The following is a 25,528-nucleotide window of genomic DNA, read 5'->3' as shown; positions in this document are numbered from 1 at the left end:
CTGCACCTGTGCCTATACCTGTGCCTGCACCTGTATCGTTACCGCACCTGTGCCTGCGCCTACACCTACACCTGTGCCTGTACCGTCACCTGCACCTGTGCTTGATCCAGACCCTGGACTGTACCTAGTAAAGTGAGTCTGAACTTCACCTGTTTTTTTGCTTCTCTATTCCTTTGGTCGTCCTGCATATTGGGCTCCTTCTCTGAACGGAACACAGACACCTAGTGGTGTCTGACAACTAACCACTGAAAAAGGCGAAATGCATCAGGTTCCTAGACAAACTTGAGAATGTTGAATAGAAATCACTGTACATTTCTGTTTATTATATGCACTTTTTAACATTGCTAAATTGTTTAATAATTCATTTTAATTTTAGTTATTATGAATTAAAAACAGCATCTAGATCACAGCCACTGGGCCACGTACCGACCTACCTGTTTTAGCACATCACTTATATTAAGATATTGTGACCTAGCAAAGGATATTAACTACCAGAGCTGCCACACCAGCTCATTCACAAAATAACCCAGAGAGTAGATCAGTGCAGAATTCTGGGGGCCCGTGGTGAATCACAGTAGTGTATCTGTAGGGGGTGAACTGTGAGACCACCTCTCCTTGGAAGGTGCAAGATTGTGCTTTCCCCAACCGGTCCTGCAGTATCCTGGCAGCGATGCACCTGAAACAAAAACTAACGGGGGCTCTGTGTCTGCTGTCCTCAGAAGTGCCCCGCCGACTACTGACCATACTTTATTCTTGTAAACTTCAGAGACCTGAACCAAATTATCTTATTAGAATTAATGAAGTGTGGGTTGTTTGTAAGAGAAATGACACAATTTAGAACATAGTTAAGACACATTTTTATCACACAGAACAATATGAAATTATTATATTAAAACAGAGGATCCGTGAATTGTTAATATTGTTAATATTTGAATTCCATAAATTGGTCTGTGCTGTCAGGGGCTTGGAAGGATGAAGATGTGAATCTTCAGCACGACAAGAGCCTAGGGTAACAGATTTATAATAATTGCTGAATTTATTAGACTCGGTAACATAAAACCCTGAAACCCAAATCTTTACTCCATTCCATTTATTTGAAACCCCATATAATTAGGGTATTTCTGTAAAATGCAATTGAAAGTACACAATAATTCTCATGCATTTTTGGAGATGTAGTGCTGATTTTTATTAACGCTCTTTGATAATGCTTAAGACTTTATTGCAGGAGCAAATCCAACTCGGTTATTTCCTCTGTCAAAAACTACAAAATATTGGCGGATGAAAATGTCCCCCAGAATCCACAGCCCTGAGGTTGTCTGAAAACCGCTGCTGCAGGACCCCGGAAACTGCAAAGAAACAGCAAGAAATGGCTCAGAGTCTCAGAGACACAACATGAAGTGGCCCAGAAGCTCAGAGAAACAACATCAAATAGCTCAGTCACAGAGCTACAGAATTAAATAGCCCAGATTGAGAGACACAGCATGAAATGGCTCAGCCACAAAGTCTCAGCATTAAATAGCCCAGATCGACAAACACAGCATGAAATGGCTCAGTCTCAGAGACCCAGCAAGAGATGGCCCAGAGTCTCAGAGACACAACATGAAATGGCCCAGAAGCTCAGAGACAAAACATGAAATAGCTCAGAGTGGCAGAGATACAAAATTAAATCGCCCAGATCGAGAGACATAGCATGAAATGGCTCAGTCTCACAGACACAGCATGAAATGGCCCAGAGTTTCTGAGACACATCATGCAATGGCTCACAGTCACAGAGACAAAACATGAAATTGCTTAGCGTCTCAGAGACACAACAAGAAATGGCCCAGAGACACAGCAATAAAAAGCCCAGAATCCCAGAAACACAGAAACGTGAGGCTCCTACTGTGGTCGAACAGGTTTGTGACTTGGTATAGAGTTACTTGGTTGGCAACCTAGGACCATTTAGCCAACCAAGTATCTCATATGTAGTTGGTACTCAGATGCCCCCTGCAGGGTGTAGGAATTAGTTACTGTTATGCATTACATATACACCAGGGGGCAGCACTTTACATGTCACTCAATGCACTGTACATGTGTTCCTCAGTACATCAGCCTCCCCATGTAAATCCTTTCCTGGGTTTCATTGGGTTACAGATCTACTGCATCTTACCTGGTTAATGTAGGCACTTGCAGGTAGTGGATACTTGACGCCATTAATCGTTATGATGATATCTGGCAGGGAACCGACGGAATCGCAGCTTACAGTATACTAAGGGGGTAAGAGAGGGTTAAAAAGATACAACTACCATAGAACAACATTGGCATAAAAGGCAAGAACTCTTTGGGCCAACACAGTGCAAACTTAATGCATTTAACCAGAGCCCCCTATACAAGGATTACCCAATCCAGGAGAATAACTCTAAGAAGAGGCACCGCGAGTACCCAATCCAGGAAAATAACTCTCATAAGAAGGGGCACAGCAAGTACCCAGCCCAAGAGAGAAACTCTAAAAAGAAGAGGCACCACAAGTACCGTACCCAGCCGAGGAGAGTAGGTCAAATAAGAAGGGCCAGCCAGCCCAAGAGAAAATAAGGAGAGGCACCGCAAGCAACCAGACCAGGAGATAAACTTTAAAAGGAAGAGGCACTGCACACCCAGCAAAGGAGAGTAACTCTAATAAGAAAGGCACCACACGTATCCAGCCCAAGAGAATAACTCTAATAAGAAGGGGTACTTCAAATACGTAGCCCAAGAGAATATGGCTAATGAGAGGATGCACCATGAGCACCCAGCCCAGGAGAATATCTCTTATAAGAAAAGGCATCGTGGATACCCAGCCCAATTGAGAAACTAATAAGAGGCACCGTGAGTACCCAGCCCAGGAGAATATTTTTATAAAGAAGATGCACTGCAAGTACCTAGCCCAAGAGATAAACTTTAATAGGAACAGGCACAGCTGAAGAGAGTAATAAGAAGAGGCACCCCGTGTACCCAGCCCAAGAGAATAAGTCTAATAAGAAGAGGCACCACAAGTATCCAGCCCTGGAAATAAATCTAATAAGAAGAGTTAGCGCAAGTACCCAGCCCTGGACAATAACTCTAATAAGAAGAGGCACCTTAAGTACCCAGCCGAGGAGAGTAAGTCTAATAAGAAGAGGCACTACAAGTACCCAACCCAGGAGAATATCTCTAATAAGAAGAGGCACCGCGAGTACCCAGCCCAAATGAGAAACTCTGATAAGAACAGGCACCTTGAGTATCCAGGCCAAGACATAAACTCTAAAAGGAAGAGGCACAGCAAGCACCCAGCCAAGGAGAGTTATTCTAATAAGAAGAGTGACTGCGAGTACCCAGCCAAGGAAAATATCTCTACTAAGAGGAGCCACCGCAATTAACCAGTCCAGAAGATAAACTCTAATAAGAAGAGGCAAGGCAAGTACCAAGCCCAGGAGAATATCTCTAAAAAGAAGAGGCACCGCAAGTAACCAGCCGAGGAGAGTGACTCTAATACAGAATAGGCACCATGAGTAGCCAGCCCAAGAGAGTACCTAGTCCAGGAGAATATCTGTAATAAGAAGAGGCACGGCAAGTAACCAGCCGAGGAGAGTAAGTCTAATAAGAAGAGGCACTGTGAGTACCCATGCCAGAAGAAGATCTCTAATAAGAAGAGTACCCAGCCCAAGTGAGAAACTCTGAAGAGGTACCTTGAGGACCCAGGCCAAATGAGAAACTAATTCTAAGTCTAATAACAAGATGCATTGCGAGTACCCAGATCACCAGAATATCTCTAATAAGAAGAGGCACCTTGAGTACCCAGGCCAAGAGATAAATTCTAAAAGGAAGAGGCACAACAAGAACCCAGCCAAGGAAAGTATCTCTAATAAGAGGAGCCACCGCAAGTAACCAGTCCAGAAGATAAATAAGAATAAGAAGAGGCAACGCAAGTACTAAGCCCAGGAGAATATCTCTAATAAGAAAAACCAATGCAAGTACCAAGCCCAGGAGAATATCTTTAATAAGAAGAGGCAACGCAAGTACTAAGCCCAGGAGAATATCTCTAATAAGAAGAGGCAACGCAAGTACTAAGGCCAGGAGAATATCTCTAATAAGAAGAGGCAACGCAAGTACTAAGGCCAGGAGAATATCTCTAATAAGAAGAGGCAGGCTCTATACCCCTACTCCATTTCATTAGGATATTCAGAATACCATCAAAGCTTTTCCCGTGAAAGCCTTTGGGTTGATTTCAGTAGGTGCAGGGAGATAATATGCCCGACTGAGGACACGGGGCAATAGGTCAGCCCTATGTAACAAGTCATGAATATATTTAGCAGTGCTAATATACAAACTATAAGAAGATGCATGAAATAAATCTGGGTGCCTATTGATCCAAATGAGTAAGATCTGAGGTTTTAAACCTTAATCTGTGGTTTACAGGCCCTTTTAACCCCTTCACTCTCAGAGATGTGTACACCCTACTGTTTGTGGATGATATGAAAGTTCAGGGTGCTAGGGCCTTGCCTGATGTGTGACATTATATTTTATTGCATAGAAATAAAAAATGCTTTTTATGTTTTGAAAATAAATACCAATCCATATTTGTCTGGCTTTGAGCCAATGATTTCCTGGATGCTGCTAATAGCCTCAGGATGTCCAGCAATCACAGAGGTCCCAGTGTCCACGATTGTAGCACATCCATCATGACAAGCAATGACCTGTCCATCCATGCTGATGCTACAGGACAAAGCATTGATATCATGCATTAAACGTTCAGTAGCAAGTATCTCAGCACACATATTTAGACCAGGGTGACCACATTTTATTTCTGCCGTTCAGGGACACACTACGAAGCGCATGAGATTACAGAGACAGGTATATATATATATATATATATATATATATATATATATATATATATATATATATATATATGCGTTAGACATGCATTTTTAAATACATAATATGTACTTATCTCTTTGAAGTAAAGACTATGATTGAAATAACAGCTGAACTGGCAGTTAGTTTTCATTCTTTAATATTAGACCCTGCTGTCAATATATATAAATATTAGACCCTGCTGCCAATATATATTATTTTATATAGAAAAAGTGGGCCCTGCTCCCCACTCCCTAGCATGCAATCACTCCCTTTTTCCTGCACCCAAAAACAATATTTGCCACACTGAATCAGAATCAGACATACAAATTCTGTATTTGCAGGTATACAATAATAATGTATGGAAACATAGCATTGAAGAGATCAACAGAACACACAAACCCAGCATTGCAGGTATAGATCAACTGGAAATCACATGTAAACTCAGCAGTGAGGGTATAGATTAAATAAACACATGGAAACAGCACTGCAGGTTTGATCAACTGAATAAGACATACAAAGCCTGTATACATAAATAATGCATGCACACATAGCATAGCAGATATAGATCAACAGAATAATACAAAAAAAAAAAACAGTTTTGCAGGTATAGATCAATTGGAATTCACATAAAAACTCAGCATTAAAGGTATAGATAAAAACCCCAAAAATTGCAGACATAGATCACAGGTCGCACACCCCAAAGCCAGTCCTGGCGTCCACACTCAACACATAGATCCTGACCAGCACCCAAATTACATGGAAAAGACTTGCCATCTTTGTCCCCAAACAGCCCAGCATAAGTCAACTTTGTCCCCAAACAGCCCGGCCTGTGCCATGTTTGTCCCATAAATACCCTGCCTGTGCCACCTTGGTCCCCAAGGCTCAAAAACTCTGCTTGTGCCATCTTTGCCTTTCCACAAATCAATTATACATCTATGATACACACACGTTTACAGTCACTCACTAATTCACACTTTCATTCACGTAGTTTATTCTCTCACTCATTCACACAAATCATTTCCACATATTCATTAATGCATCCTCACAAATTAATTCATACTCACTCATTTAGACAAATCATCCACACATTCATTCATACTCCCACACATTCACACAATTCATCCACACATTATTTTATTCTCTTATGCATTCACACATTCATTCATTCTCTTACTCATTCTCACTGTTTATCTATTCCCTCTCCCTCCCTTCTCACTATCTATCCCCCCTCCCTTCTCACATCTATCCCACCATCTACCCCCTCTCCCCCACTTCTCACTATCTACCTCCTCTCCCCCACTTCTCACTGTCTACCCCTCTCCCTCCCTTCTCACTATCTACCCTACTATCTACCCCCTCTCCCCCACACCTCATTATCTACCCCTCTCCCCCCTTTGACATTCATCCCCTTTCCCTGCTCTGTGGAGAAGACTGAGGGGTACAGAGCAGTTGCTGAAAACTTCATGAGCAACCGCTCGGCACCCCTCTCTCCTCCGCGTCAGAAAAAAAAGTCCCATTGCGGGACTGTCCCAGACAATCCGGGTATAGATATAGGGCATTGAAAGTTAAAACCAACCTAAAACAATACACTTACTAGGGCATGGATCAGGGGTATTAAATGGAGGATTAGAGGATAAGTGGGGCTTATTCTTTTCAGCGTAAAACATGCAAAAAGGCCAGAAAACGATTTGAATACATTTTTTTAATCCGGGAACTAAATGTGTAGCCCGGTGCACATATTTACTCACACTCTCTAACATTTTCACTCTCACATTCTTGTTCGCTCTCTCTCTCATGCTCTTTTAATGACACAACCTGGCATGAGCTTCCACCAAAATGGCGGTGCTGCTGGTGAATTCCTCATGCCATCAATCCTCCAATTAGGTGGGAGCAGGTAATCAAAAGTTCCACAATTTTGAAGGAAGTTCACTTTAGGGCAAAATTGTAACACTTTCATTGGAGGATCTCACCCAATTGGAGGATCAGACATAAGCTGGTACAAACTTCCCCCTCAGTGGTGGTGCCCGGGACGTACCTAGAGTATTTGGGACCCGGGGTGGATCCTGTATGTGGCACCTCCCCAATTTTAAATGTAAAAATGACACCCACAAAACAATATTGACAAGAATATTTACTTCACAAATTTGTAAACTGGAAAAATATATTAACTATATAATGAAATACATTTAAATAAATAACATTTACTTAACAGATATGGTAAAGCTATCACTAAATGCCTAGCCAGACATTGATGGTGTACAGCATATACTATCCCTATATATTGAGCCAGACTTGACGTAGTAGGCCTCTGCCCTTGAAGCAGCCTGCCTGTGTCACCTCTACCCTTGAAGCAGCCTGCCTGTGCCACCTCTGCCATTGAAGCAGCCTCCTTGTGCCACCTCTGCCCTTGAAGCAGCCTCCCTGTGCCACCTATACCCATGAAGCAGCCTGCCTGTGCCACCTTTGCCCCTTGAGTAGTCTGTCTGTGCCACCCGTCTCCTTAACAGCCTGCCTGTGCCCCTGTCCCTATTCACTTACTGACCCATTCATTCCATCATTTATGGGAGTGTTGGTGAAAGGGCATAACAATGAAAAATGCTAGGGAAGGAAGGGCAAGACTGTATGTAAAGTATTCTTAATAATGTCTAGCTGCTGATCAGTGTACACCAACCTCACTAGCCACTAGGGATTACTAGTAGTGATGTCCGGATCACGAACGAATCGTTCTTTTGATCCGATTCTTTTCAGTGATCCTGATGTATCGGTTCAGTAGACTGAACAATTCATTTGTAGCAGTTCAGTCTGTGAATCATGCATCTGTAACCTGATCCTAGAGCGAGTCATCTGCACAGCACTCAGACACAGACTCTGGGGTCAGGTTACAGCTCATTAATTCACAGAGGAACGATGACTCATGGAGTCAGAGTCGTTCAAAGATTCGAATCATTCAAAGAGACATACAAAGCCTGTATACATAAATAATGCATGCACACATAGCATAGCAGATATAGATCAACAGAATAATACAAAAAAAAACAGTTTTGCAGGTATAGATCAATTGGAATTCACATAAAAACTCAGCATTAAAAGGTATAGATAAAAACCCCATAAATTACAGACATAGATCACAGGTCGCACACCCCAAAGCCAGTCCTGGCGTCCACACTCAACACATAGATCCTGACCAGCACCCAAATTACATGCAAAAGACTTGCCATCTTTGTCCCCAAACAGTCCAGCTGTTTTTTAGGGGCAGTTATGGTTGATGGACTGTTTAGGGTTAATTTAGGGGCAGTTATGTTTGATGGGGTCTTTAGGGTTAATTTTAGGGGCAGTTATGGTTGATGGGGTGTTTAGGGTTAATTTAATAAAGTTAACTTAAGATGCAGTTAGAGGTAAAGGGGGCAAACTAAGGGAAATCTAAATCCTGGGGGCAGTGAAGATTATTATTGTATTTATTTATAAACGTATGGTGTCAGTGAGATCTGTAAATATGAAATTTAAATGAACACCATTTTATATTAAATATACATGTTGTTGTAGACACTTTTGCCAACGTAGACAAGTCTTGTTAATGATTTCTTTCTCATCCTTAAGTAACGAGATAACATATGTTTACCTGTCTGGATGCTAGGAAGATATTTACTCTGTGTAAATAAGAACTTTTTACCTTAGTCTATGTTTGATGTGGATTAGTAGTACCAACTATATGCTGAGTGTTACATTTTCCTTTGTGAATGGTTTTGTAGCAATCCCCCTGTAATAGTATTTAAACCCGCTCACAACAATGAATAAATTGAGAAGTGACTGAGAACGAACACCTTGTGTGTGCCTGAATCATTTACTTCTCCTAGATATCTGCGCTGCCACTCTGAAGGTTCTGCAGATTTACTCAAGAGCTCCCGGGAGGCTTTCGGCTCAAGAGAGGTGTCCCCAGGGGAGGGCTGGCAGCCTAAGGCCTGGGGGGCAAGTCTAGTCAACTGGCCCATTGCACCATCAAAGCGGCTGCGAGCGACATTGAAAGCGGCCGTCGTGCGGCAGTCACTCCACCAGCGCCTAATGAAATTAAAGTGGCCGGCGTGCACGCACCGCATGCCTCAGCTCTTCATCACACCCCTTTTAAGACGTGGGAAGAGGAGCTGAGGCATGGCCGTTGGGTCTGACAGCCGCATGATGCAGGGGCGTACCTAGAGTATTTGGCACCTGTGGCATACCCTGTATGTGGCACCCCCCACACACACACACACATTTTAAAACTGCATAGTTTCTATGGTTAGGCAAACATTGACAGGGGTACAGCAAAATTGTTATCATTATATACTTAGGGATTACGCAGCACCACCGTCATTGTGTGCCTATACATTGAGCCAGACACCGACAACCCCTATCACTATATACTAAGCCAAACATTGATGTGGTGTAGGCTTACCACTTTAGTGACTGGCATAGTATATAGTAGGGATGCACCGAAATGAAAATTCTGGACTGAAACTAAAAATTCAGCATTCACTTGGCCAAAACTGAAGAAAAAAACAAAAAAAAACAAAAAACTTTAAAATACTTTATTAAAAGTAACACCAAAATTAGACAAAAAAATCAACAACAATATTAACATATATATATATATATATATATATACACATATATATATATATATATATAACGACAATCACAATCCTATCATGCCCAGGTTCTAGCATGTGCTGGCTGACTTAGCATGATAGGAGTGTGATTGCTGTTTGCAATTATATATATATATATATATATATATATATATATATATATATATATATATATATATATATATATATATATTAATACTGTCATTGAATTATTCTGTCCAATGAAAGTGTTAACACACCGAAGTTGGACCAAAAAATAATTTATAACAGCAATCACACTCCTATCATGCCTAGGCAGCCACTACATGCTGGAATCTGGGCATGAAAGGAATGTGATTACGGACTCCCTATGCCAAGCTATCCCCCAACACTTACACATCCATGCTATCTGAAACCCTCATTCACAAACATTCAGCATAACATCCATCACTCTCACACACTTACATTAAGCATAACACCCATCACTCTCACACACTTACATTCGGCATAACACCCATCACTCTCACACACTTACATTCAGCATAACACCATCACTCTCACACACTTACATTCAGCATAACACCCATCACTCTCACACACTTACTAATCCACTCTCTCCTACCTTTTCTTCTTTCACTCTCACTTTTCCTCCTCCTCTTCTTCTTCTTCTTCTTCTTCTTCCTGTCCTGTGCACTGAGCGCGGAAGACGGTGGGCGTGGCTTCCGTGTTGTGCACCGGGATTTGACATCAAGTCCCGGCGCACAGCCACAGTTGCTGCGCGCATCGTTTCTGAAGGCGTGCCGGCATGGTAGCACCCCTCAGATGAGCGGCAGCCGGGGCGGACCGCCACCCAACATCCCCCCCGCCAGGTACCATGCTCGCGGCCGCTTAGTTTTTAACTTTGCGGCCGCAGCCTCATTGAATGCTCGTCTGCCCCCCTGGGTGTCTCCCATAAGAGGAGGGGCGAAACATTTTCAAGATCCCTGTAAGATTCGAATCTTTGAACGATTCTCATCCTTCAGTGACATCACCAGAGTAGGCAGGCAGGAGGGTTCATTGACTGTAATGAAAGGGGCGGGGCCAATCGTCAGTGTGACTGCAGGGAGGGACTGGGAAACAGTAACTCCTGTGAGTCACACTGAGTGATCCGAAGATTAGGATCATGAATCGGACCATTTCATTGAACGAGATGAAATGATCCAATTCACTTTACTGATCCGAACTTCCCATCGCTGGTTACTAGTGAGATGTCTAAACTAATCAATCACTGGGGGCAGTGGCTGATTGTTCAGTGTACAGCAGCCTCATTAGCAGCCCCTATTGAATGATTGTTTACTTTACACAGACTTTAATATTGCACCCTAGTGTATGATTGATCAGTTTACAGAGAACTCACTAGTACCCCCTAGAAGGGCATTGAATAGTTAGGGTTAAAATCCTAGAGCCACTCCTGGTAGTATGTTATCAATGAACATGTGCATGATCCTAGCACAGACATATTTACCTATCTATTGTGATCTGCCAGTATTTCTGAACCGTGACATCCACCCACTGAAGGCTTCCAGAATAAAATGCAGGGTTGATGCCACCAAACGTCACTGAGCTCCCTTTGTCACTAAAAGGTTAAAGTGGTCAGTTGTTAGAAATTGTGTAAAGGAAGCAGTTACAGATGTAATGAGTTATCCATGCATAATACTACTGATATTTCTATTAATTCCACTAATACTTCTAATTAAAAATAAAACAACATAGGAGACATAGTCCTTCAGTGTCATGGTCAAGATGCCACGTGTTGCGCATACAAAAGTAATTCTGTGGTTTTCTATTGATTAATTTTTTTATCGGCCAAAGACTGTATTTATGCCAGACAATTGCATTGCATTAATTCTTCATGCTTCAAGATTTAACAAATAGTGATAATAATAATAGTGATCAGGCGCTAAGTATTTATATAATTGAATAATTATTATAAGAAAGTTATGTAAACATATATATAAGTGAATATGAATAATGCTGCAGACACTAATAGGGTAACCCCAAAATACCTATAGTAATAAACAAAGTATAATAAAGTGTTGCGCCTATAATTATGAAAGTGACAGTGAATTACTTATTACATCAATATAATGTGCAATATAAATAAACGAAAAACAATACTTATATTGGTTTTCCAGTCTCCATTCGTTGTGTCAAAATCATGTATCAATATATGGAAACAAAAAAGAAACAAAAAATCATAGTGCTTTCCACAAATATACGTGAATCAAGTGTATCCTCTATATCAGGGGCGTCCAACATGCAGCCCGCGGGCCAAATGCGGCCCGCGAGACCTCGAGGTGCGGCCCGCGTAAGATCGGCAGCCAGGGCAACCGATCTTACGCGAGCCGCACCTCAAGCCCTGCTACTTACTTGTGGGAGGGTCTTCTGGACTGCACACAGAGGAAGCGGAGTTCACGTGACATCCTACTTCCTCTGTGCTTTAGCAGAGAAGGCAGAGGGAGGCCGCGCCCCCTACTGAAGTTTGTAAGCGGCATCGAGGAGTTGCAGTGCAGGTAGGGGGGTGGGGAGGGTGTTTGAATGAGTGTGTGTGATTGAGGGAATGAATCTGTGAATGAATGATTATATGAATAAATGAGTGTGTGTGTGTGTGTGTGTGATAGCATGGATGTGTAAGTGCTGGAACCTAGGCATGATGGGACTGTGATTGCTGTTAGCAATCACACTCCTATCATGCCAAGTCAGCCAGTACATGCTGAAACCTGGCCAGCTGCCCCCCTTGTGTATTGATGCTGCCAGCAGTATGGGGTCTGCACTTACAGCCACCCTGTACCAGCATGTACTGGCTGACTTGGCATGATAGGAGTGTGATTGCTAACAGCAATCACAGTCCCATAATGCCTAGGTTCCAGTATTTACTGGATGGATGTGTAAGTGCTGGAACCTAGGCATGATGGGACTGTGATTGCTGTTAGCAATCACACTCCTATCATGCCAAGTCAGCCAGTACATGCTGAAACCTGGCCAGCTGCCCCCCTTGTGTATTGATGCTGCCAGCAGTATGGGGTCTGCACTTACAGCCACCCTGTACCAGCATGTACTGGCTGACTTGGCATGATAGGAGTGTGATTGCTAACAGCAATCACAGTCCCATAATGCCTAGGTTCCAGTATTTACTGGATGGATGTGTAAGTGCTGGAACCTAGGCATGATGGGACTGTGATTGCTGTTAGCAATCACACTCCTATCATGCCAAGTCAGCCAGTACATGCTGAAACCTGGCTAGCTGCCCCCCTTGTGTATTGATGCTGCCAGCAGTATGGGGTCTGCACATCACTTACAGCCACCCTGTACCAGCGTGTATTGGCTGACTTGGCATGATATGAGTGTGATTGCTAACAGCAATCACAGTCCCATCATGCCTAGGTTCCAGCATTTACTGGATGGATGTGTAAGTGCTGGAACCTAGGCATGATGGGACTGTGACTACTGTTAGCAATCACACTCCTATCATGCCAAGTCAGCCAGTACATGCTGAAACCTAGCTAGCTGCCCCCCTTGTGTAGTGATGCTGCCAGCAGTATGGGGTCTGCACATCACTTACAGCCACCCTGTACCAGCATGTACTGGCTGACTTGGCATGATAGGAGTGTGATTGCTAACAGCAATCACAGCGAGCACAGTCCCATCATGCCTAGGTACCAGCATTTACTGGTTGCCTGGGTTGCCAGCATTTACTGGTTGCCAAGTCATATTGCTAATTTTGTCCAGTTGTGTGTTACCTACTTTTATTAAAAATGTGAGTTTTTATTATTATTTTTAAAGGTGGGGGCCATTTTCGGTTTTGGCTAAGGGAACCCTGAATGTTTTGGTCCAGAATTTTCATTTTAGTTCATCCCTAGAATAAATCTAGGGAATCCTGAATTTGTAGTCGCAAAACTTTCTAGGCCCAGAAATCAGTGAGAGGAAGAGTAAAGGTTTTGTGTCATTTTACTTTATTTTAATCTGCATATTTTATTAAAGGCCATATTTTTTGTCACAGTGAAAAATGAGTGCGGCCCGCGCACCGATACAATTCTGATGAAGTGGCCCACTGCAGAAAAAACTTGGACACCCCTGCTCTATATGGTGTTTCACTCACATAGAGATGAGCAATAAGTTTGCTCTGACTTATTGAGGCGTATAACAAAAGGAGTTTCAGCTCCGTTGTTTCAGGACGCCCTCTCCTAATCCCTTCTTCGAATATTGTGCCGTCCACACAGCAGGAGCACGGGTCGAATCAGTACGAAAAATAGAAAGGCAGGGAGGTGAGGTATAAATGTATATTTAATATTAAAAAAAGTGCAGCATGCTTACATTAAAAAAAACAATCTGTAGCGCGTCTGAGTCTCTCCGTTCCTTTCCAAGGCGAACGACTTTCAGATGTAGCGCGATGACGCAATCCAACGCAATATGTTAATACAAAGTAACAAGATACAAAGTAACGAGAGACAATTAACATGCCACACATGAGATCGAGTACTTAAGGAGGGAGGAGAGAACAAACCAACACGTCACTGAAGAAGCCCGATTGGGTGAAACGCGTTTGCGTGTTGGATCGCGTCATCGCGCTACATCTGAAAGTTGTTCGCCTTGGAAAGGAACAGCTTGTTTTTTTAATGTAAGCATGCTGCAGTTTTCTTAATATTAAATATACATTTATACCTCACCTCCCTGCCTTTCTATTTTTCGTACTGATTCGACCCGTGCTCCTGCTGTGTGGACAGCACATTACTCGAAGAAGGGATTCGGAGAGGGCGTCCTGAAACAACTTGTTCGGCGGGAACGGAGCTGAAACTCCTTTTGTTATACACTTCAATAAGTCAGAGCAAACTTATTGCTCATCTCTATGTGAGTGAAACACCATATAGAGGATACACTTGATTCACGTATATTTGCGGAAAGCACTATGATTTTTTGTTTCTTTTTTGTTTCCATATATTGATATATGATTTTGACACAACGAATGGAGACTGGAAAACCAATATAAGTATTGTTTTTCGTTTATTTATATTGCACATTATATTGATGTAATAAGTAATTCACTGTCACTTTCATAATTATAGGCGCAACACTTTATTATACTTTGTTCAAGATTTAACAGCAGAGGGCAGAGCAAGTGCATTTGCACCCAGGCTCTTGTGTTAGAGATTAGGAAAAGAGAAACAGGAGAGCGCCACCCTGTGCCGGTGCATGACAATGAATAAAATGGATATAGATTTATCTGGTGCCTCTACCCAGTTGGGGCAGGTATCCCACAAACTGGCCACCTGGGACATCCACAGATATGCAATTTGGGTATGGGTTCCGCTAATGTTAAAATCTCATATTAAATAATAACTAATTATATTACAGCCTAAGAAATAACTTTACCTGTTCAGGTAAACAGAGAAGAGATCCTGATCAATAAGACCTTTACTCCATATATTATCAAAGACTGGGGGTACTCCAGACACAGAAAGACTGGGGTATGCCAAGCCTAGGACCCCATCAAAGGGAGAGTAGGAGAGGAATATGGACTCTGTCTCACTCAGCACTAGACCTTGGTGCGTGTCCTCAAAGTTCGCCACCTATATGGGTAAAACAGAACATAAGTAGGAGTGATGAATGACTTGTATACAATGACCCCCTATACATAACTCACAAACATGTTATAAGGTAAATAATAGATGGTCTGTGGTTACTGAGATAATGAGGAGAGGGGACCTTGGCAGGTCTTGGCACAAGAATGATCAAAATATAGCAAAACAGAGACCGGACAGCGGGGGGTCTGATTGCAGTAATTAGAGATATTGGGAACTAATAAAAATGGGGACTGCAGGGGTCTACTCACAGTGATTAAGGACATTTAGGGTATAACAGGAGAGAGTGAAATTCGGGGGGGGATCTAATTTCAGTAATTATCAAGACATAGTGAACTAATAGAGAGGAAATTGCAGAGGTCTCAAGCAATTACCAGTATATCAGGAACTAATGGATAAAGAGACTGTGGAGGTCTAATCACAGTAAATTCAAAGAAGTTGGGAATTAATGGTTGACTGATGGGGTCTAATTGCAGTAATTACAGATGTATTGGGGATTATTGAAGAGAGGGGACTGGCGTCAAGTAGTTTAGTCAGTGATACATTTAGTAAGCTGACCACGGGCTCCCTCCCTCTCTTGTTACAGAGACCCCAGGCAGAATCAGGCTTTACCTCTAGTTATTTTAATCCTTTGGTTTCTTGTCTAGATTTTGGGGCTACCTCCTTCAGGGATCCCAGTAACTAAGATTGTATTATATCACCTAAACATTATGCCTTCCTGATGGTATTGCATTAATGGATAAGTATCTGCCTGTACTTATCAGTATTTGGGAGACCATCAGTTTTTACCACATCAGAGATATGTCTTTTTTGGCTGCAAGTCTTCCATAAAGACTATTTCTGACCAGACTTCTCCGGGTGTTGTCTGCCAACGCTGAGCTGATGGCACTGCTGGAGATCTTCCGATTGCCAAGGGGAATAAGTACATATCTTTCATCTGCTGCACTAACTTTCCTTGGCGGCCACTGCGTCTACAGTCCTCAACTTTGTCTGTTTCTTTGTGCTTCTTCAAAAGAGCTTGGACAAAATATCTGGAAACAAACGTCTGCCTTGAAATTTCTGTGTGGGAGAGACCTTGCTAATGCAGTATAACCACCTTGTGTCTTGTTGCTGTGCTCAGCCATGCCATATTACAGGGGTGCCCAAGTTTTTTCTGCAGTGGGCCACTTCATCAGAAATGTATATGTGCGTGGGCCGCACTCATTTTTCAGTGAGAGAAAAAATGGCCCATAATAAGATATGCAGATTAACCCCTTCCGTACCAATGATTTACCTGATACTTCCTGGTTGGGTGTCACCCACAGACCAGGACATACCAGGTACGTCATTGACGATGCGCGACCCAGCGTCGCTATGGACGCTGGGATCACGAGGGGCAGCTGCTACTGACCGCTGGGTGTCCCCAGCCATCTGTAGCAGCCACTCCCCCTCAATTCCATGCAATTGATCGCTTTAAAGCGAATCACGAGCATGGAATTTAAATATTTAAATAAAACTGCGGTCTTCAAGGGAAGACGCAGTACAAGAACGCCGGTCCTGAAGGGGTTAAAATAAAGAAAATGACACAAACCCTTTACTTTTCCTCTCACTGATTTCTGGGCCTAGAAAGTTTTGTCCTCTGAAGTGACTACAAATTCAGGATGGATAATGGATAATGGTTAGCGCCTGTTCAGTATAATTGCTTAATCTGACACCTAACTATCTGTCTACAGCATCCCTGACTTTGTGCAACTGTACCTAGAAGAACTGATGCTGTTTTGAAGGCAAACAGAGGTCACACGAAATATTAATCTGGTTTAGATTTTTCATCTGTCCACTCACTTTACATTTTGTTAAATAATAAAAATAAGCTATTAACGTGTCTATTTTGAGACATTCTTATGTAACAGCATTTTTTCACATCTGCTTCAATCCTTTGCACAGTATTTGCACTGTATTTGGTACACAAATGTTAAATAACAGTCATATAACTGTCCACTAATCAGGACACATCCAAGTTAATAAATGTAATTCTTTATGTGGATTATATAAATAGTAATGGTTGTTTTACTGATAGCAGGAGGGAGAGAGTTAACTTAATGGCTAAGAGTGAGTTTTTGATCTTCATATTTGGAGGGTGATGTTAAAACCTCCTACTTACACGGTAAATGTGAGTAGACAGTAAGACAAGCACATTAGAACATTGTTATTGATGGCTGAGATAACGAGCATAAGACAGATTCTTCTTACTGCTGGAGGAGACTGAAGGCTCTTACCCTGAGATAAAATGCCTTCTTCTGTCCCTACCTTCACTGTGTCAAAGCCAAGAACCCCACTCATGCTTCCTGTGCCATAAGAGATGGACACCACCCGGTCGGTGGGCTGGTAACTGGATGATAACCGGGGGCTGAATCTGTGGTGATTCGCTGCAGTAAAATATTTCAAATAAGGTCAGACAGTAATAGCATTTATTAAATCCATCTCATCAACTGGACTTCGGAATGGCAGATTTCCCCTGGGCTCCTCTAGACCTAAGTGGGTCCTAAGTGCCACCCCAAGCCACCACCAACCTGGAAGAAATTATTTACAAATATAAAAAAAATGAACAAAGGTCTCCTGATGAGATGGGGTTTAGCTGTTACCCCAAAACTCAACAACTTAAACTCAATTTAAACTACAAACTTCCGTTAACCTGCTCTTTAATGAAAAAAATCCATATGGGGGAACACAGACAGGCTGGTGGGTCTAATAGTTCTGCAAGGGGCCCAGAAGTAAGGAAAGGTAACTTACTACATGCAGAGCTGGTGCAGGAGACTGAAGGGACCCACAGGTCAGCCGATCCGGTATCAAAAACCACTTTGAATTCCTGAGGTGGGGTCCCAATCTGAATGACCCCAAAATATTCATTCTGTTCCGGCAATAATAAGATGTTCCAGTGTCAATGAGGTTGATAAACATGTACAAAGCTACATAACACAGCAATACCCTGTTCATCCATAAAAGTCACGTATACCCTTTAGGCGTTACTTAGCCTTCATGGACGACCTTGAATAAAACATTTGCCATGCCATATTCAGGTTTGAAAACATTTCTGGTGCAAAAACTCTAGACTTAAAACTCCAGATAATAAAACTCTTGCCCCGATTATACTTTTTCTAGGGGGTTCTTCCTACCCCTCTGGACAAGACCAATAATTTTTTTACGTATTGTTAATCTCTTAGCATCACAGGAGTCACTTCCTCTAGTAGTTATCAGTTAAAGGGCTTCTAATGTCACACAAACAGTGGCAGGGACATTTCATACTCACATCCATGTAATTGATTAAATGCTCCGTGGGTGCCGTGTCTGGTGGATCTAACCCAAGAACATATTTCCTGGACAATGTTTGATGTTCTGCCTGAAAAAAATCTTCAAGAAGCCCACGTTCTTTCAGATTGTTTCTCAAAGACTTGCTCTTAATCAGCGGAATGCTAAACAAGGCCAGGAAAACAAGAGTTAAAGTACTGTTAGTAACTGGAATTTATTATATCCATCTAAATCTTCCAAATAATTCCTTCCTCAACTTTACCAAATAATCCAGGTGTGCCATGTTACTCCACATTTTCAGGTACTGTCCCACTGTCCCTCTTTTATTGGGAGCTGGAGTCAAAGACCCATTAGGGATATCAGAGGTTCTCCATGGACCAAGGAGCAGTAAAATGAATCAAAGTCTGTGGTTTTGTAGAACAGTCCTCCAAATTGTGGCTTGCCCTGCCACCTACTACCCACCTCTAGCCACATACCCCTCACAAAAGTATCATGTTCGAATTACTTGAAATGTTGGGGGCTTTCACTTTAGTAATGCAGAAAGAATTGTGGAAGAGGATTTACCACTGTCCTGCAGGGGCTACCGAGCCCAAACGAGCAGGCTCTACTGGTTGCAAAGAAATGTAATCCAAGACCTATATATTAAAACAAAGTACAGGAACCCAAGCCACCATCAGGGGGTACGGCCAGTACTGGTGTACTGTGACCGGTAGAGCAGGAGATCCTGGCCTCTCTGCTTGGACGCATAGTTGGTCTGAGGCAGATGCTGCAGGTGCACGGCCCCCAGGAGCCCGGCACCCAGTAACTAAAGTGGGACAAGACCTCACGGCAGTGGAGACACTGGAGTAATTAAGGCCCTGCGACCCCCAACGCCTGCTTCACCAACCCCTCCCGACATATTATCATCTCCCTCTTTATATATGCTAACTACCCGCCCCTTGTTTCCTTTCAAATTTAATTCTCTCAGGTTGATGATAGGTTATAATATTTAACTGTTTATGTACCATATCATAAAGGGTAATATTGACTTATATTAAATTCACTCTTGAATTTACATCACTGCTTTAGCAAAAACTTCAAATTGTAGGTCTTCCGTGGTTTCTTTTTTCAGCAGATGCATTTTGTAAACAGCAAACAAAATGTTTAAGTGTTTTTTTTTTATTATGACAAAGCAGCACACGTAAAGCACACATCCAATCTTGTTTCAATGCTTGGACTCCAGGTTTGCCAACTCCTGACTCCAATTAGCTTTTGTTGAAGTGTTTAGCCTAGGGCAGGGGTAGGCAACCTTCGGCTCTCCAGATGTTGTGAACTACATTTCCCTTGATGCTTTGCCAGCAGTATGACTGTAAGAGCATTATGGGAGATGTAGTCCACAATATCAGGAGAGCCAAAGATTGCCTACCCCTGGCCTAGGGGTTCACAAACTTTTTCCCAACGCACACTGAGGATGTTTGGATGATGTATTCTATATAGGCAACAATGATACAATCATTTTATTATATTAAACAGATTGTGTTTGTTCATTAGTGTAACTGTACAGCTTTGATTTATTAGCTACCGGCTTTAATGTGGCAGGGTGAATTTTCCTTTCTAGTCTCACCCTAGCGTGGTGTAATGGTGTTCCAGTTGCCAAGTAGAGGCCAAAATAAAGATGTTCCAAAGAGCTGCATGGGGCAGCACCAGCGTGACACTCTCCATAACAAGTGTCTGCAGGAGGGGTTGCCTGTGGAATTGCCTAGCCTGCGTTAACCCCAAAATATTAAAGTAAATTCCCACAAAATAATATTTTAAAATGTTGCTTAAATATTTAGAAACAAGTAGCGAGTGACATCATAAGGTACTTTTGTGTTATTCAATTACATCAGATACAAGGGAGTCTCATGTTTCCTGGGTGGCCAAGCAGAAACCTGCTTGATGTCAGGTGTAGTGGGCGCCATCTGTGTATCTTTTGCTAACCTGTGGCAAGAACATAATAATCTACCCAATTTGTGGTACAAGGTGAGGCACAATCTACCTCAATCAACCAAACCCTAACCCTGTATAACAACTGAAATCTAACAGTAAATTCCTGCCACCCCAAAATCTTGTAATTAACCAATTCACTCAGGTTTGGAAATGCAAAATTAAAGGTCACTTACACCACGAAGCCCTGGGTAATGGCCACCGACACACAAAGCAGAAACCACCTCATGGTGACAAGTTTTCGAGAGGTCCTGATAAAAGCTGCCCCACAATATGGCATTTACTAAATACTCTTAGTAACGTACAGCCACCTCCTATTAAACAGACAAGCCCCACCTAGACAACTCCTCCCAGCAGCCATCATCTCCTGACGTTATATACATTATATTGAGTCAGCCCACTGATTTAACCATACAGTTTACAGGGGCCGGCTCGCTGATTTAACTATACATTATACAGGACATTTGAGTGGGTGTGCGCTGCATCACAAACATGCTAAGGCTTTGCAGGATTGTGTGTGTGCCTGGGTATATTAATGCATATGTGTGTGTGTCTGGATATGTTAGCGTGTGTGAGTGTCTTGGAATGTCTATGTGAGTGTCTGGGTGTGTGTTAGCATGTGTGCACCTGGGTTTTTTTAATTAGAATTCCTTAATCGCACGTTTTATCTCACATCATTGAATTAACCCTTTTTCCTGACCATTAGCTGTCACTGCACAGTAATACGATGAATGTCTGAGACCTTTGAAGAAATATCTACACCTTGAGTTTCTCCTTGGGCTGTATTTGTATTAAGTCTGCCAAATTGACAAAATATTGAATTGATTTAATTTTGCCTTTCATAGATAAGACAAGGACACTGAGTCAGATAAGGTCCAAAATAAATGAAAGGCTTTGTGTAATGAACACACACATTGAGAAGCTTTTTTCCATAGGGGTTTAATTCAAGTAAATACTAAACCTTTTTCGCCAAATGGCTACTTCTAGAATCCATCACGTCTCATACATCGCGTGGACCTATTAATCCGACTAATAATATAGTTCCATGTGTTCCGTAAAGGCACTACGGAACTTCGTATATCAGACCCACATAGAACTTAATACTCTGTATTCTGCCACACAATGCTGCGTATGCTACTAATCTCCCTGGTCCCTTCCCCATCTAGCCTGATGCCCGTGTAGTCAGAATGGAACGGAAGGGGCCTTGACAGGGATGCAGAGCAGGGCTAGGTCAGGGAGTCATAGAAAGTTCAGTGGGGAGGGGGAGGAAGTGAAGGGGGTATATAAGGATGGGGCTTAAGGGGGTTCGGGGCTTTTTATTGTGCCAGCATACCCGGTGTGTTTGTCCCACCCTCCCTCCCTTTATTTTGTGATGTTTCATGTGGATATGTGACCTTGTTACTAATTTTCTTTGTTTTGTTTCAGGATTTTGTCACAGCCGAGGGGGCGGTAGCTTGCCAGGTTGCCGGGGGGTGTTATGTGGTTATTGCCACTGGTGTTCAAGTCTCGGTGGGAGGTTCCTGGCTGGGCGGTTGCTGGAACCTCAGGTGGGGGAGGGGCATCATGGTATGCCCTCCCATACGGTTATGCTTACGGTTCGGCCCCGGTTGGTCCTGGCAAGCTTACGGGTGTTTTATGGTATTTGGGTCATTGCCGTGTTAATGCACCTTTTTATGTTTACAGGTTGCGTGGCAATGACGTTAATAAATTGGCTGTGGCCTTTATTCATCCCACATTTCGTGTCTGTGTTTTATTGGGGGGTGGTTATCTGGATGACATAGCCCGAGAGTCGAGGCTACCCGTCATACCTTATCTACGCAGCATCGCAGGGGTTGATGGAAGCGAAAATCCGTAGGTTCAGCGTCAGGGGTTAAGGGGCCGTGCAAACGACTCTATTGGTCGCCTGCAGGGTCCTCCTCTGGCATCAATAGGCTCACTCGCACAGCCCTTTAACCCATGGCACCAACTCGGCCCGGCAGAAACCACTGGTCTGTATGGGCGACCAATAAAGTCGCTTGTACGGACCTTTAACTGTTGGAGCAGGGAGACCAGTGGTCTCTGCGGGCCAAGTTGCTGCACCAGGATTTTAAAAGTCTGTATGAGCGACTCTATTGGTGCCAGCAGGGGCTCGTCTGCCATCAACCAATGAAGAACAGGCGACCAATAGAGTTGCTCGTACGGATATTTAAAATCCTGGCGCCAAAGCTGCTGCGTAGTCTGTACCGTGTTAACCCCGTATTAACCCCTTCTACAAATAAAACGAAGAAAAAAAACGAATGCGAAGAATGTACACGAATATTCGCCTGAACCGAACACAGGAACGGGCGAATATTCGCGGAATACGAAGATTTCCCCCCCCCCCCACGAAGACGAACACGAAGAGTTCTACTAAAGGCTACTAAATAGTATACGAGGAAAACGGAATGGAGGCAACAAAGGCTTACCGAATGGTTTGGGTGATAAGAGGAGATCCTATCAGCTGCTCCCATTTTGAAAGCCTTGTTCCAGGTAACAAGTAGCCTAAAGCCCAAAACTTGGGCTCCCCGGAACCCCATACTTGGGAAGTTTCTAAATGAGCTGACTGAAACTCTTAAAATATTAACCCTTTATTAAGATACCCGGGAAGTTTCTGGCTCTGGTTATATGGAGCACCCCTTGTGGGACCCTATTGTTGAAGGGGAAGTGGATGGGGAGCAGGACATGCTGCAACTCTGCTTTCCAGGTATATTTATTAGTAGACTTGTGCATTGGTATCCGGGCGAACATAAAAATGAACAAGAAGGGTGCGTTTTTGTTCACCCAAATACCGAACAAACGAACATGGCGGCAGCGGCGGCAAAACATATTCAAAGACGAAGACACACAACACGAAGAACAGTGTGCAATGCCAGCAAGCACCTGCAAGGGCCAATAAGGTTTTGGCATGCATAAAACAAGGCATGGATTCACGGAAGGAGGATATCTGACTCTTTACATGTCGATGGTAAGACCTCACCTTGAATACGTGGTACAATTCTGGGCACAGGTCCTTAAAAAGGATATTATGGAATTAGAAATGGAGGGCTACGAAATTCATAAGGGGATTGGGAGATACTAGTTATAAAATATATGCAGGGCCAACATAAAGAACTCTTCAGTGACCTTTTCACTAACAGAAATGTACAAAGAACAAGAGGTCGCGCTCTGACTGGAAGAGCAGAGATTTCATAGACGACAAACAAAGTGATTATTTACAGTGAGGACAATAAAGATATGGAATTCACTGCCAGGGAGGTTGTTAGGAAATACATCAGATGCTTTCAAAAGGGGTCTGGATATTTTTTCGAATTCGAAGAAGCTTAACCCCTTAACGACAACCCACGTACATGTACGGGGTTGCCGTGCAACGTGATAACGACAATGCCCGTACATGTACGGGCTGCTGTTAAATAACTGCATCGCTGAGGCTTTGCAGCATCCATGGAAGCCTCACAAGTGAGGCTGACCGTGGATCCGGGGTGGAAAGCCCCTACCCCGATAGCCTTGTGATCGTTCCGAAGAGCAACCGCAAGTACCATCCTGTAAATGACGATGGCATTAACAATAGAAAATGAGTTCACAGAGGGTCTATCCAGACCCTCTTGAGAACTCTCAAGCTACTCCTGAAGGTTGAATGCAGGTACTGCATCCAACCATGCAAGGTCAATGGATCCCAGCTCACTAATCAGAGTGATTAGAAAAAAAAAAAATATTGTTCAAAAATGTTTTTTTAATAAGCAAGTCCTACAATTCTTTATCTTCACAATAATTCCCGCATGGAAAGAGTTAGAATATTGGCATTACAAATGCCCATAGAGTGTCTAGTATTAAAAAAATGTATGATTTGATGGGGTAAATTGAATTGACCGGGTTCAAAGATGTCCCAAATATGGGCAGTGGTGACTCTAGAAACAATATATAGGGGGGCACACAAGATACCACAGTCAAACTGGGGGGGGGCATTCATAATTTCCACCATTAAATATATATATATTGCCAAAAGTAATGTGCTATGGAATTATACATTTGTTATTGGACTAACATAATACTTGATCATTCAACATGGGAAGCCTGAAGCCACAATTGAGCGCGACTAATCCTTGAAATAAATATTATAACACAATAAATATCTTTTCCACTAAATTATTTCAGGGCCTTGAACGTTTTTTCCCCTGAAGTCACTACAACTTCAGGAGGGCATTTTATCTCTGGATAAATATAAATTAAATAATTCCTACTGTAAGTTAAGTGCCAGGAAACAGATGACCAAACACACACACCAACACGGGCTCTGTCACACCGACACCCAGACACACACACCAGGACAGGCTCTGCCACACAGACACCCATACACATCAAGACAGGCTCTGCCACACCCACAGCCAAACACACACACACCAGGACAGGCTCTGACACACTGACACCCAAACACACACCCTAGGACAGGCTCTGCCACACCGACAACCGAACACACACACCAAGACAGGCTCTGCCACACCAACACCCAAACACACACCAGGACAGGCTCTGCCACACCAACACCTTTTCACACACACACACACCCCAGGACAGGCTCTGCTACACTGATAACCAAAAACACACAAACAACAGGACACAATCTACGTCACAGACGTCTACATCAGGATGGATTTTTCACACTGCATTGTCATTTATACCCCCCTTAGTGTTTTTGCTCCTTGTGTATCGATGCCCCTGCTACCCATATATATTAATATTAGCCCCAGTTGCCGACATATATTTGTATTAGTCCCTGCTGCTGATAGCAGGTATAGATCAACACATTAACACACAAACCAAGCTTTGCATGTATAGATCAACTGAAATTCACTTGTGATCTCAGCACTGAAGGTATATATCAAATAAACAGAGTCAGACATACAAATCCTGTATTTGCGGGTATACAATAATATATGAAACGTAGCATTGCAGGTATAGATCAAATAAATACATGGAAACAGCATTGCGGGTATTAATCAACAAACACTGTATTTGCAGGTATGCATTAATGTATGGAAATATATAGATATGGATCTACAGAATAACACAAAAACCCAGCTTTGCAGGTATAGATCAATTGGAATTCACTTAAAAACACGGCATTAAAGGTATATTTAAAACCCCCTAAATTACAGGCATAGATCACAGGTTGCACACTCCAAAGCCAGC

At 42.7% G+C, this 25,528-nt stretch overlaps 1 protein-coding gene across 1 annotated transcript; it reads right to left on the bottom strand.

Annotated features, from left to right (window-relative positions):
• Nucleotides 1–1,109: 1,109 nt before the first annotated feature.
• LOC128468287 (pepsin A-like) lies at nt 1,110–20,552 on the bottom strand. The gene is made up of 9 exons (XM_053449979.1): nt 20,500–20,552; nt 18,360–18,522; nt 17,843–17,960; nt 17,360–17,478; nt 14,865–15,061; nt 10,960–11,070; nt 4,566–4,710; nt 2,150–2,248; nt 1,110–1,346 (listed from the first exon to the last, which is right to left on the bottom strand). The coding sequence occupies exons 1-9, from the start codon at nt 20,550–20,552 to the stop codon at nt 1,209–1,211; spliced, it is 1,143 nt and encodes a 380-aa protein (XP_053305954.1). The 3' UTR covers nt 1,110–1,208.
• Nucleotides 20,553–25,528: the final 4,976 nt, after the last annotated feature.

The sequence above is a fragment of the Spea bombifrons genome, chromosome 1, assembly GCF_027358695.1.
Source record: "Spea bombifrons isolate aSpeBom1 chromosome 1, aSpeBom1.2.pri, whole genome shotgun sequence".
Taxonomy (NCBI): Eukaryota; Metazoa; Chordata; class Amphibia; order Anura; family Pelobatidae; genus Spea; species Spea bombifrons.
This window is presented reverse-complemented; position numbering and strand designations above follow the sequence as displayed.